Source organism: Strigops habroptila, chromosome 2, assembly GCF_004027225.2.
Source record: "Strigops habroptila isolate Jane chromosome 2, bStrHab1.2.pri, whole genome shotgun sequence".
NCBI lineage: Eukaryota > Metazoa > Chordata > Aves > Psittaciformes > Psittacidae > Strigops > Strigops habroptila.
In genome coordinates this window covers 3,818,045-3,831,413 of record NC_044278.2, presented here as the reverse complement: position 1 = coordinate 3,831,413, position 13,369 = coordinate 3,818,045, and the positions used below count along the sequence as shown (strand labels likewise).

Sequence of the window (13,369 nt, the reverse complement as noted above, 5' to 3'; positions counted from 1 at the left end):
GCCAGCAGTGTAAAAACAGAGGACTCCTGAAAATAGCTAACACCCAGCTGAGCAGCCTTTCCTAGCCACACAAGCAGCACATTCAGAGCTCTCCTTGAGTTCTCCCAGTCTGCAAGCCATAATCATCTGGGATCCTGACTCCCTGTCATGACAAGGCCTGAGGACTTCCAAGCGTCTTGATCTCCTTCACCCGATGTATTCACACAATTCCACCCTCCTGACCTCCCGCGGATTATTGCCCTTCTGAAAATAACACGCATGGAACAGCTGGTGGGGCCAGAAATGTATTGAATGTAAATAGCATGGGTCCCTGAGATGAGATTGATGTCCTCTCCTCCAGCTCCCCACCATTTGATCTGACACTTATCCTCATATAAAAAAAGAGTATATAGTGAAGGGGGAAAAGGATCAGGGCACCGTGGACAGCCAGAAGGACTCAAACAGCAAGCCTGGATTGAAACTGTGTTGAAACCACCAGGTCCACCACCTGCATGGAAGGCAAAGAAGAAAACTGGAAGCAGCCCTGGAGTCTCAAAACTGATCCTAATCCTGCAGCAAAATAAAAGGATAACATTTTACCCCAAATTCCAGTTATGTCTCCCCAGAAGATGATTGAGGTCACAGGTTGTATCACATACATAAATTCTACTGCTTGGTCACTTCTGTGTGAGTATGAAAGTGTAATGAAACAACTGTGCTGGGAAGCCACTGTAAGGCTCAATGTGATCACTCTGTAGCCCTTCTCCCCTGGGGGCTTAGAAAAGCGTAACCATAATTGACACTTGCACCATCTCTTTAATATGACATCCTAAACCACTTGGTGTAATGTATATTCACAAAAAGCAAAGGAGCTGGTAAAGACTGAAGTTGCTGAATGGTTAAATGCTGCCAGAGGGGAGCACATCTGCCACCACATCCGAGCGCCAAGCCCCAGGATGCAGCATCTCAAGCACGGTGAAAGACTGGCAGCTCTGCTGGCAGCACCCGGACATGGAGAGTCTACCTGACGTGGCTTGGAAACAGCTTATCCAGCTTGTTTCTGTGGGCTCCTACTTATGTCAGCCTTCATTTGTGCAGGAAAAACACTTTTTCAAAGTCGAAGAGAAAACTGGCCTGCTGTTATCCCAGAGAGGCGCATAATTGAGTCGGCAGGATGCCACAGACTACCAAATGCAGCAGATGGCTGCAGGCATCATCCAGTTTAGGATGACAAAGTTCGCACAAAAGGGAAACAGAAGGCAGGGAGCGCATCTTCTGCGCTGGGTTACGGGGCAGGGGATGAACCTTCACACAATGGCCCAGCACACAGCCAGCTTCCAGGGCTCCCGCTGCCACGCCGACAATGACCAAATGCCCAGGTCTGTAATTGAAAAGGAAAAGAGGGACGATCATGCAGTACCAGGCAAAAGGGACAGGAAACAACTGTTTGGTGTACTGCTTCTAAAATCCATAGAAGCAAACCTCACTACACCAAGCCTACGTGCCATGACTGACTTCCAGGACTGCCCCATATAACCTGCAGAAATAAAAGTATGACCTGCAAGTATTGACACACACCATTTCACTGCTAGAAGGTAAACAGCTGATGTGAAAGCATGCAGAAAAGGAGATGAAATGCACAGACCTATACACTGCCCTGTGAATGGTGCCTCACGGGGAGGGCTCTGCAGTGGCATTTAGGAGTTTATTTTTGCCAATTCCACCCCAAAGGATCACAGAAATTAGGAGTGGAAACATTCCTTCCATTTCCCCAGGCGCCTTGCTCACAAAGCAGCTGGCTACTAGGTTCGCGACGACAGACAGACTGGATAGACAAGAGTGACACAGTTCCACGGGAAGCAATATAGCACACTGGAACAATTTATAAATACATTTCTGCTCTTTGTGAACGCAACACAGCTTTACATGCCCAGACTGACTAGTTTATAATAGCCACTGTGGTCACTGATCCTTGCAGGGCACAAAGACATCATCGTTAGCTCTACAGCTGGGAATGGTGAAAGTCTGTGATTCTGAACACGAGTACTGCGTGTGTTCTTGCCCATGATCCAAGAGTGAGACCAGTTACAACACCTGAGATTTCAGCAGCCATAGTCACATCAAGGGAGCAGAGTGAAGGCACCTTAATTGCACTCAGAGAGCCACGCATGGGGACACTTTAGGATGGAAGGGGTATTTAGAAGGGCAGGAAAACACTGTGCCTCTGGCAAGCAAAGTACCTGTCCATTAAGACATATTCCAAAGAAGTGGAAGTCTATTGGAATGGAAGCCCTACCATTCAAGGCGAAAAAACACCACCTACCTAAGGGGGTATCCAAATGCTATTTGTGTCTCTACTACACAAATGTTTCACAGTACATCTCTGATTCACCACAATGAGCTATAGTACTCTCTCAGGGATAAAGTGTTCACCTAATCCAAGAAACAATAAAACACTGGAACTCATCAGGCGAAATTGTTTCGTTGGTGGGTACTTTTTAAACGCTACTTAATTTCAGTCCACGCCATGGAACAAAAATCTAATCATGATAGCTGGTTGCATACCTATTCAATGTATCAGCCACACAGTGACCGCATGGCTTGGTCAAACTACAAAACTCACTATAACTCAATTTCCTCTCCAAGAAAATGAGGGTGTAAATGCAAACTTATCATACAGGAGCATGCTGAGGTGCGATACACGCATGAAGCACCTTAAAATAGCAACTGATAGCAATAGTAATATTTTGCAGATAGTAAGCATTGTAACGGGTTAAATTCCAGCCAGGAGGAAATGTGCACCCTGCTTTCAGAGTGGAAGGTTTCCTGAAACTTGCTTGTTTGACAGAGTTCATTAACTTCCCTCAGTGGAACAAAACTCACCCACAGTGGCCATTAGATCGGCCTTCTGCTCCTCGTCTGGTCACAGAAAGCAACAGAAGGGTAAAAATAACAGGTCCTTCGAAAACGTTTCTGTAAAGATGATGTATCTTAGAATAAATTTCTACACATTTGGACAAAGGGAAAAAGGGGCAGCACCATTTGCTAAAACACTGACAGCCGCTGCTATTCTGGAGTGCTCTCCTCTAATGGCACCCACCTGCTGCGGCACAAGGTATTCCAAATACATCTCAACAGTAAAGCTGTTGGCAGCAGCCACGTCCCCCGGAGGGACCCTGTGGTCCCACCCTTCACAGGAACTGGGGTTCTCTTCCAGGGTAACATTTGAATGGCAATTCAAATAAATTCACTGTGACCCTCTTCCCTTGTCCCGCCTCTGCTTGTTTCTTTCGCATCACCTCTCACTCTTTTCCTACTTCCCTCAACTACATTTTCCTACTCCCTCTCCCCCTCAGCATCCTTGCCCCTCTCACCCTCCCACAGCACAAGGTTCAGGCTTGCTTCCTCCATTTGTTATTTTCTTGGCTTATGAAACATTTTCTTTTCCTTCTCTCTCTGCTCTTGCCATGCCTCTGCGCTTCACATGCTCTAAAGTCAGAAACCTGAGGTAACCCTTTCAGAACAGCACTGCTTTAAGAGACACAAGGAGATCACCAAATCCCTCCACCTGCACATCCTGGTGGCTGTGCCAACCTGTCACAACCTCCAATTCTCCCTCTGGCTTTTGTGCAGGTCACCATCCTCTCCATCCTATTGCTCCTTCACCCTTGTCCTGCTCCCTATATGCACCAGCTGCCTGTGACAGTCTGGTGCTTCCAGCCACCACCCCTCCAACCAGAAGTCCTGTGAGCTACACTTGAACCAATGCTGGGTCATGCAGATAAAGACATCCTCAGAACTGACACTCAGTGAACTTGGTTGCTACCCCCAGGTCTTCCTGCCAACACAAGGCAAATGATTCAGTTTTCTTTGCCACAGATTTCTGTCTATAACACGGCATTTGTACTCCAGAATGGTTTGGGGATACTTGCTTTTAAAGCCTGGCAAGCACTGAGCCGCGCTGGTGACACAGGCCATGGATGAGTTTCCAGCGGGTCCCCCTGGGAGCAGGAGACACCGGGTCTGCCAAGTGGACACTTACAGACATGTGCAGTCATCCTGCACTGAGCTTCCTTCCCAACCGAGCTATCGGCTTGGCACCCATGCCATCTGTATCCACACAGGGCTCCTCTCTTCTTCAGGGGGCAACCTCATGGGAAACAATCTTTGTCTTTCTTTTCAGGATGTCTTTAATTGGGAAGTGGTGCAGCTGGGAACCAGGGAGAGGTAAATGGGATAGGAGGGTATGCCCTGCCATTGGTAACAGCCCGAAAGCAAAGCAGCAGGAAGTCTACAGGTACCACAAAGCGCGGAGCCCTCTCCCTTTCCTCTTTCCTCGCCACCAAACACTTTAAGCACAACCGCGGACTCTTCAGGCGCGCCTTCAGAGGGAGAAGCTGGAAGGAGAAAGAGCCAACCCAGAAGGGCTTCTCCCTCCCGGAGAGCCGCAGCCCTGCGCTAGAGAGTTAGCCCGGAGGGACCCTTCTCCCCACAGAACAACTAATAAAGACCGAGAGAAGAGGCAGCACGGGCCGGCTGCGGGGGGACGGCGCTGCCCCATCGCTGCCGCCTTACACCGCACCCCCCCCGGCCCGGCGCCTGCCCACGGCGGGGTCCCGTTGAGCCCGCCCCCCGCGGCACCGTGCCCGCTGGGGGCTGTAGTCCGCCGCCGGGCTCTCGCCACCAGAAGTAGCCAGCGAGAGACTCCGCTTCCCGTCGGCCCCGCGCCGGCGCGGTGCGGTGCCGGTGCCGCGGGGTGCCGGTAGTGGCAGCGCCGCCGCCGCCATGGGCAGCGGAGCGCGGCTGTGCCTCCTGGGAGGCCTGGGCCTATGGGCGCAGCGGCGGCGGGCAGCGGCGGCCGCGGCCCCCGAGCGGCGGGAGCTGGAGCTGAAGCTGGTGCAGGTGGTGTTCCGGCACGGGGCGCGCACCCCGCTGCGGCCGCTCCCGGGCGCAGCGCCGGTGAGGAGCGGAGCGGGGCGGGCGCGGGGCCGGGCCGGGGGGATGCTCGCTGCTGAGCGGCTGCCTTGTCTCCATCAGCACCGTAAATGGGGTTTTTCCCCCCCATCCCAAGGCACCAGCGAGAGTAAATATGGGAGAAACGCGGGGATTTGGGAGTTGGAACGGGACGGGGATGGCGCGGTGCCGATGCTGTCCGCAGGACGGGTGGTGGCGGAGGGAACAACCTCCGCTGCGGCTGCAGGGAGGCTTCGGAGGAAGGACACGGGGATGGGCATCCCGGGCCGCAGCCACGGCTCCCCCCCCGTTGCCCTTTAGCGCTGAGCCATCCCCACGCGTTGGTGCTCAGCCAACGTGCGCCGGCATGCCCCGGTGTTAGAGCGGCTGAGCCGCCCCGCAGCCACGGACGAGGCAGCCTGGTGAGCCGGTGGTGCGCTAAAGCAGCTTTTCGGTGTGTAAATAACAGCAGCAATAGCGATTTCCGACAGCTCCTTCTCCTGGAAGGGGAGGGAAGCAGGGATGGCGTCTCCTGCGCTTCATCTATGCACCGTGCACAGCACATCCGGGATGCAGCACTGCTGTCGCTTCTGCGTGCGCTGTACAAAGAGATCTTCTTGGCAAGATCCTGTTGGCAAGGCAGCACAGAACAACAGCCCAGCCTTGGTTTAATGCTCTTGAAAGTCCAACAAACTGAAGCGCTGTTTGGTTGGTTGGTTTGAAACAGGTGGAATGGCATCCCACACTTTTAAATGTGCCGGCTCAGACTAAGTTTGATTACATGGTGACTGACCTACGTGGAGGGCCTCAACCTCCCTCGCCCTATGATGAGCATTACAAAACGATCACATTTAAGGTAAGGCTGTATTTCGTGGTGGTTTCATGTTCTCTCTGTAGACTGGTTTATTTCCATATTCCGCTGGAGACCTTTCCTTTTCTTTGCACTTAGGGTGGTGTGATTGCAGGACAGCTGACAACAGTAGGGATGCAGCAGATGTTTGCCTTAGGGGAAAGGCTGAGGAGAAGCTATGTGGAAGAAGCCAAATTTCTCTCACCAACGTTTAAGCCTTCTGAGGTCTTGTGAGTCTCTCAGTTCCCTCCTGGACCTTCTCTTGCTTCCTCCCTCCGAACATGTAGCCCTGGGCTAGGAAATCTTTGTGAGCAGCAAACCCTTCTCCATCCTACAGCAGACTGGCTGGCCCCTTCATCTTGCTCAGTCTGCTGATCCAGGTACTAGGACTCACTCTCAACACAAAGCATCTAATGCCCCAGCAGTCCTGAGAGCGATGCCAGGGACAAATTCACCTCACCTAGGTTTAGCCATTGACTGTGGTATGACGACCTTTATGGTGAGTGATGAGAAGCAGGCATTTCTGAAGCACGGTTTAACTCGCTGTAGATTAAATAGCTAAAGCTCAGTGAGATGAAGCACACCCCTGCTGCTCACATCAGTAATGCTGGGAGCGAATGGTTTAGGATGAGATAAAAATTACACCAGGGAAGTGCCGATTTATCTCCACTGTCTCTGAAGGGAAGTTAAAGGGCAGAACCCTCAGTTCCAGCAAGCCCTCCCCAGCTGCAGCTCACGTGAAGGAGAAAGTGCTGCCTCACAAACTGCTTTCTCTCTTTCAGCATCCGTTCCACTAATATTTTCCGGAATCTGGAGTCCACACGGTGCCTGCTAGCGGGGTTGTACCAACAGCAGAAAGAAGGTTGGGGAGACTTTTGACCAGTGCCTTCCCTTTCTCAGTCTTCCCTAGATGTAGATGCCTCGCATATCCCGCCTCTTTCTGGCTCCTAGTTGTTAAGTTCTTCCCTGGTTGTTTGCGCCTGCCCCTCTTCCCCATAGTCTTCTGGTCCTCTGTGTTCTTTATCAACTTGTCACTTGCTCCCTCTCTTTGTGTAGCTTTCTGCTGGTGCTCAGCTTGGATCTGTTGCCATGAATGCTGCAGTTTCAGATCTACTGAGGAGGTTAGCATTAACCCACTTCAGAATCAAGAGGGCAAAAAGGTCTAGGTCCAGTGTTCAGATGCACATCTGAAAAAGTTTCTCGGAGAAACTCAAGTATCTCAGCCAAGACCCTTTACAAGTTTGGTATCTGGAGTAACTCTCAACTGTATCCTACAGTTGACAACTACTTGTATGTCCTAGAAATACACTGTGGGTTTTGAAGATCTTACCTCTGCTCCCTCCCTATTCTGTTCTAGGAGCAAAACGAAGTGACTTGCCAGAGCTCCTTATGCTTCATGACACAGAAACTGATTTTGGCACATACAAACACTAGAAAAAATGAACACACAACTAGAAAACTTTATAAGGTGCACAGCAGACATCCCTGTGGAATTAAATGCTGTGTGCACAAAACAAGCACAGGGGCTTGTGCTGCAGGTGATAGATGGCTCAGGGGGGATTGCTAGTTGACAACAACGGACTTGAGCACAAAGGCTGTGAGAGCGATTAAAGCAGTCTAAAGATACAAGATGCAGTGGTGAAGCAGTCTAAAGATACAAGATGCAGTGGTGATCAGAGACTTCCTTCTTGTTCCACAGGATCTGTTGTCATTGTCACTGACGAAGCAAGCTCTGAAATCCTCTACCCCAATTACCGCAGCTGCCAGCGCCTGAAATGCTTGAGCAGGTAATTGCCAGCCATACCTCCCTGTACGAGTTTATTGCTGCTCCATTTCAGCAGCAGTAATTTAAAACAGCACATTTTCTTCCCATTTCCCAATTTCTTCCCCTGCCACTTACTGTTACTTGGGAACGGTTAGCTAGTTGTATAAAATACTTAGTGAGCAGTATACCAAGCAGTGGCACCAGAAGGGAAAAAAAAATACTTTTAGAAAGACCAATTTAATTTAGTCTGTGTCTAGCAAACACTCATTGCTAGCTAATGTACAGCTATTCTGTGGCATTGCTGCAGGGCAGAATTAATGTCATCTACCTCGCTTAACAAGCCTTTTAAGTACAAACATATTGGGCCTCCTTTTTATATGCAGCTTCAGGTTTGGGGGTTATTACAACATTCCTGTCACATTTATACCTCAAAGAAACTGAAATATACTCAGCCTCGACACATTTAACAAAGACTAATGAAGTAAAATAAGGAACATCCTGCATAGAAAGAACACTCATGTTTGCAGAGCCAAGTACTCCAAACGTCTGTGCCAGGTTGGGCATGGGGTGGAAACTGAGCAAGAGAGGCAGTTTGGTTGGATTATACATCAGCGTATTTTTGTCCAAAACCTCAAGAGTTGTCAGAATTCACTCGCAAAAGCTCAGTATATAATCCTTTGCCTGCAGAGTCAAGCGTTGCTCTTGACAGTGCAGAGGTGACAGCCCATAGAAGCAGTACATTCAGCCTCCTCTAGTAACATCAACTGACCAACAAGGGAGTAAACTGCAAGCTCTTCTGCTCCCCTCTCTTCAGCCCACCCAGAACATTTTGTGACCATGCCAAGGTGGATTTAAGCTGCAGTTAAGAAGCAGTGCCCCAGCTTACAGGCTGCCTATGCCAGAACTTCCAGCGTATTTGATTTCAAACAGAAACTAGAGTTGTTCCTAAAAAAAGTAAAAAGCAAACAAACTTTTTACACCTCGTCCCCAGCACATCAGGCTCAGAAAAAACAAAACCTATGCAACAGATTTAAAACCTTTGCAGCATTTTTGGAGGACATGGCCAGCACTGATATTCTGAGCTAAACTTTTAAAAATGGAATTTAAAACAGTGTAAAGAAGCAAATGGCTTCTAACAAAGCGAGAGGTAAATTTAAGCTACAAGTATCTAGGTGTTTCCCTTTTCCCACACCATATAGCAATCAGTTCAAAGCTCTTCTTTCATGAGGCAGTTCAAGGCTACTCCCTGAAGACACAGACTTCCACTGTTCCAGTATGACCAGATCTGTTAACTGATACACAGCCCCTGCTTATGGGAACCACTCCTGAGGTGTTCACAGCTCTTTTTCTTTCCGCCTCTGCGACAGCAGATAGCTTCGATCCTTGACATCTAGACAATGTGTCTGCTCTGCAATTTAAGGCTCCCAACATCAGGAATCCCTCAGTATCCTGTGGTGCTTCTCTTCTGTCCCTCGCTGAAGCAAGATAACTCCACTGGGCTGGGGTCACAAAAAACCCCACAAAAGGTACACAGGTTTATGTGTGAAGTTTGCTTTGTTTTCTTACTTCACTGACAGGTATAAGTTGAAGGATGCTCTGCGACAGCCAGCTATCTCTGATGACTTGAAAACAATTACAGAGAAGATGGGTATTGATGGTGATACATCTGTGGATTTTTTTCTCCTCCTTGATAACATTCTTGCTGAGCAGGTGAGCTGGGCACTTCTGTCACAGAAAGAAACATCCCTTTATCAGGCACAAGAAACCACGGGGTGCCAACACCCTCTGATACCAGTGGTACCCCAGTACCTTTCTACACAAGTTAATAGAAATAATGGGACCCTTTTAAAAACAACCTGCAGAGTCAGCCTTGCTCTAGAATGGATGAAGACTCATCTCCAGCATTTATGTTCTTACATTGAAATCCACTATCTCTTTCAAGTGTAATGAAGTAAAACTAAGAGAGCGGTTGGGCCTTGCTTAACAAAATGCTTTCCTTTTTATTTTGGCAGTCAGCACCTAACAGAGTCATCTTAATACTGGCTCCAGCATACTACACATGAGCCAGATTGCTTCTGCTACTGGAAGGGAGTTGGACACGTTTGCATCCCCCTTAGTACCTCTTTTTTTCCCTGGAGCTAATGGTAATTGGTCTGGCTGTCGGTTGAATAGCTCATGGCACTAAAGTATTCTCAAGAACAAGCATCCATCCTCTTGGTACACGGAGCAAGTCTGTGTGTTTAAAACCATCCTAGAACTCCTCACATGAATACCACAGCACAACACCGTAGTACAGATGCTGTGACATGAACAGCTGTTTTCTGTAGCCAGTCATCCATGTGTCTTCAGGCTGGGCTCAGGAAGGGTCAAGCCCTGTTGTTATGCTACACCTTCTCCTTCCAGGTGCATAATTTGCCAAGCTGCCCCGTGCTGAAGAAGTTCCAGCAGACAGTTGAGCGTCGATCTATCGACTCACTGCTTTTCCTTCTGGAGGATGGCTCGAGGTGAATGCTTGTATCCACAGCCTTAGGGGTTGTCTTAGGCTTGGATGAGCTACACCAGCTTATTTTGGCAGATGGAAGTCCTTTCTGATCTGGTGCATTCCCCCACCAGAGGCTACTGCCCCCTCATGAGGTTTGTAGTGTAAAGTCCAGTGCCTTGAGTCAGGAATATGAGCTAGGAGAGAGTGTGTCCACGCTGAGGAGGCCAAGATGTGGGCTTACGTCCTGTCTTGCTGACAGTTGCACAGAGTAGTCTCCAAGGAACAGCACTAAGCCATGGGATAGGCAGTGAATGCTCAGTTGCCATTTTGTTACGTGAACCTGTGTCAAAAGCAAAAGAGAGTAGGAGATGCTTCCAGCCTGAGCACTGAGGCTGCACAGAGGAGGCTGCCCTTGCAGATCCACAAGTACACGATAAATTCCAGCCTAGGAAGTTCATCCCAGGGGTGGCACCTGCACAGCGAGGCTGAGAAGTGGTGGTGCTAGTGGAAAAGGTGATGCCAGGCCCTGCACACATGTAACTGCTTGTAAAAGAATCTGCTGCTACCTGCAGTTAATTACCTCCTCCACAGTTGTTTGCAAAGGTGGCTGAGTTGCCAGCCTGGCAGCTGTTTTCTTTTCACATTCATTTGCAGCTGCCCTATTAACCAGCTCTTCTCAGGTTGTGGCATAAGACTTGCCTTTTCTGTTAGGGCAGTTGCCCTTAGACTCTTCTTTAACTTGTATTGGAGATCTTGGGTACTGGAAGACTGATTTCCCCCACTCCCACACCACCTGGGAAAGCCATAGTCACGCTCACCCTCCATTTCCACTTGTATTCATTAGGTAGAGGGAGTTTATTCACACCAGAAGTTATCTAAAGATCTCCTTTTTGTTCAATACTGGGATTAAAAAACTTATTTTTCAATACAGTCACCACTTTCTTGAATCCCACCCCTCCCCACCAAAGGCCCAAATCACTTCGGTTGCTGTTTTGCAGTTAACTACAGTCAGCCTAGCTGAAAACCATGCATCCAAAAATCACAGCTAAGGATACAACATAGCATAGAGCACATCAAGGAGTTTCTAGGTTTCCCTTTGTGTGGGCCACGCCTCAGGAGATGGCTTGTTAACACCTCTCCCCTCCCAATCTGCAAACACATTAGAATCGCTGTGGTGACTATGCAACTGCTGAAATAAAAAGTATCCACAGGAATTGCATTTAATAGTTCTTAACGATACTCGATACACATTATCAATTTGTAAGAGAAAAACAGGTTCCCAAGTATTGGTTTGATTTAATCGGAAAGTTTAAAAACTAGTAGATTTATTTCTGCTTCTTTTATAGAGAAGTTCTTCAGATGAGTGTCGGTCTCCTCTTTTATACCCTAAGGAAGAACATTACAGAAGCAGTAGATTCCTCATCTCCAGCTGAAAAGGCCAGGTACGAAGCAGATCTCTTCCTCTAATTGTTTAGAAATTCTCACTTGCTATCAGGGTGAAAAGCTGGTTCAGAAAGAGGTTGAATGTGTGGGGTAAAGAGAATGAATGCTCATCTGCTAGCAAAAGCGTGAGTGCTACTGGCTATCCATGGAGAGACAGAGCCAACATTTTAGGTTTGTTTTGTCTTCCTTTTTACCAGAAAGCTCATTCTTTATGCTTCTCATGACACTACCCTGATTCCTCTCATGGTGGCACTGGGCACCTTTGATCACAAGTGGCCACCTTATGCTGCAGATGTGACCCTGGAACTGTATCAGCACCAGCAGTCCAAAGAGTGGTTTGTTCGCGTGTCTTACCATGGAGAGGTAAGATCCGAGGGGAAGTCTCTCACACACATCTTGGGCTTCTGGTTTTGCCATGTATGCATTAAAAGCTGTGGAACAAGACTTGTTCTGGGCATGCCATCCAGCCAGATAACAGAGTAGGACTCCTACAGCACATCCATGGTAGCCAAGATCTGTTGAGCTGGCAGTTAATCAAGGGAGTTTAGGCAAAGACTTTGAACCTCTCTGTGTCTTTGCCTCAACTAGCATATTCCCCTGCCGCAGAATATATCAGTATCAGCAAAAAAGGGCTTTGGCAGTGCACGACACGGGTGATTTTGTCTCTTTGCCTTTGCAGGAGCAAGTGGTGAAAGGATGTCGAGCGGGTCTCTGCCCACTCCAAGAATTTCTACAAGTTCTTTCACAGTACTCCGTCAGTCCCGAGGAGTACAATAGCCTGTGCTCCCAAATGGAAGGGAATCAGCAAACCGACTCATGATGAAGTGGACCTAAATTAAAATCAGTTTATTGCCACAATCTTTGCCTATTTTTTTCTTTTATATTCCTGCCAGCCTTCCCTATTCTAAAGGCGTTTTAGATGAGGGGACTTTTCCTTACTAGACACAGGGTGGCACAGTGTCACTTTTCACTGTTAGCAGCAAGATGAAAGAAGCCGTGCAATAGAATGGCTTGAGTTCACTTCTGAGGTAGCCACACAAAAGCACAGAGAGGCTGAAAACAGCAAGGGAGAGAACAGACCTTTTTAAATTGCCCTGCTGCTTCAGGAATACGAGAGAAAACCTGTTCCTTGTACGCTGGGGCTGTGGGATAAAGCCCAGCTTGCTCTGTGCTACCAGACTGGAGAGCTTTGACATAACAATTGCTTTTATGCATGGCGAACTGCAGAAGCCACTGTGCCTTTCCCTTTCTTTTGTCATTTTGGAGGTTTTGCTCTGCAGACAGATGAACCTCCCAAATTGCATAGCATTTAGCTACCCCATCTTCTTGATGGCATTTTTGTGCACACAAAACCTCTCCAAAGGGACAGAAAGCCTCCAAACCTATTCCCTGCACTCCTTTAATTATGGAAATTCTGCTGCGAACAAGCAAAACAACCACAGTGGGCCAAGTACAAGAACATGCACTCTTGGTGAACTCTGCTTAATGTGCTTTAAGCAAGAAAGTCTGGGGAGCTGCTACTGACTTCAGCTTTGAGCGGCGTTGCATCTATTCTGCGCTTGTTGGAACAGGAACACAACCAACAGAAGTGCTTCTCTCTGAGGTGATAACACTTTTCCTCTGTAAGACGGTACTAAGGATCGCTATGTTGTCAAAATCCCCATTTTTCAGTCAGTAAATAAAACTCGGCTCCTGACCTACTTTCTTTGGGATATGCAAAGGCTAAAATAGGGGAACCGCTTCCTAAAATGGCCCTGCAGTTTTGGTTCTGTGTTACCCTTTTTCACTCAGCCAAACCAGGCTGCAGTGATGTTAATGTAAGTCATTGACAGATACGTGACTGGAGGCACTACAGTGCCTTCTCCATGAGAAGTGTGGGCTGGATTTACCTCTACTC

The 13,369-nt window shown here is 48.4% G+C and overlaps 1 protein-coding gene across 7 annotated transcripts; it reads left to right on the top strand.

Moving 5' to 3' along the window:
• Nucleotides 1-4,700: 4,700 nt before the first annotated feature.
• ACP6 (acid phosphatase 6, lysophosphatidic) lies at nucleotides 4,701-12,330 on the top strand. 7 transcript variants are annotated; one of them, XM_030471609.2, is made up of 10 exons: nucleotides 4,701-4,938; nucleotides 5,660-5,788; nucleotides 5,882-6,012; nucleotides 6,565-6,644; nucleotides 7,482-7,569; nucleotides 9,125-9,257; nucleotides 9,951-10,051; nucleotides 11,376-11,471; nucleotides 11,670-11,835; nucleotides 12,152-12,330. In XM_030471609.2, exons 1-10 carry the CDS (start codon nucleotides 4,765-4,767, stop codon nucleotides 12,290-12,292), a joined length of 1,239 nt encoding a protein of 412 aa, XP_030327469.1. In that variant the 5' UTR covers nucleotides 4,701-4,764; the 3' UTR covers nucleotides 12,293-12,330. The 7 variants fall into 7 exon arrangements, with proteins under 7 accessions (XP_030327469.1, XP_030327470.1, XP_030327472.1 ...); XM_030471612.1 differs by lacking the exon at nucleotides 6,565-6,644 and adding an exon at nucleotides 6,839-6,903 and having other exon boundaries at nucleotides 4,741-4,938; XM_030471611.1 differs by lacking the exon at nucleotides 6,565-6,644 and adding an exon at nucleotides 6,839-6,903 and having other exon boundaries at nucleotides 4,794-4,938; nucleotides 5,882-6,162.
• The last annotated feature ends 1,039 nt before the right edge of the window (nucleotides 12,331-13,369 follow it).

Bases quoted from the DNA above. Each gene is read 5' to 3' on its own strand.
- ACP6 (XM_030471609.2), top strand. From the start codon at position 4,765: ATGGGCAGCGGAGCGCGGCTGTGCCTCCTGGGAGGCCTGGGCCTATGG. The intron at 6,645-7,481 runs GTTGGGGAGACT...CTTGTTCCACAG, and splicing joins GTACCAACAGCAGAAAGAAG to GATCTGTTGTCATTGTCACT. The intron at 7,570-9,124 runs GTAATTGCCAGC...CTTCACTGACAG, and splicing joins CGCCTGAAATGCTTGAGCAG to GTATAAGTTGAAGGATGCTC.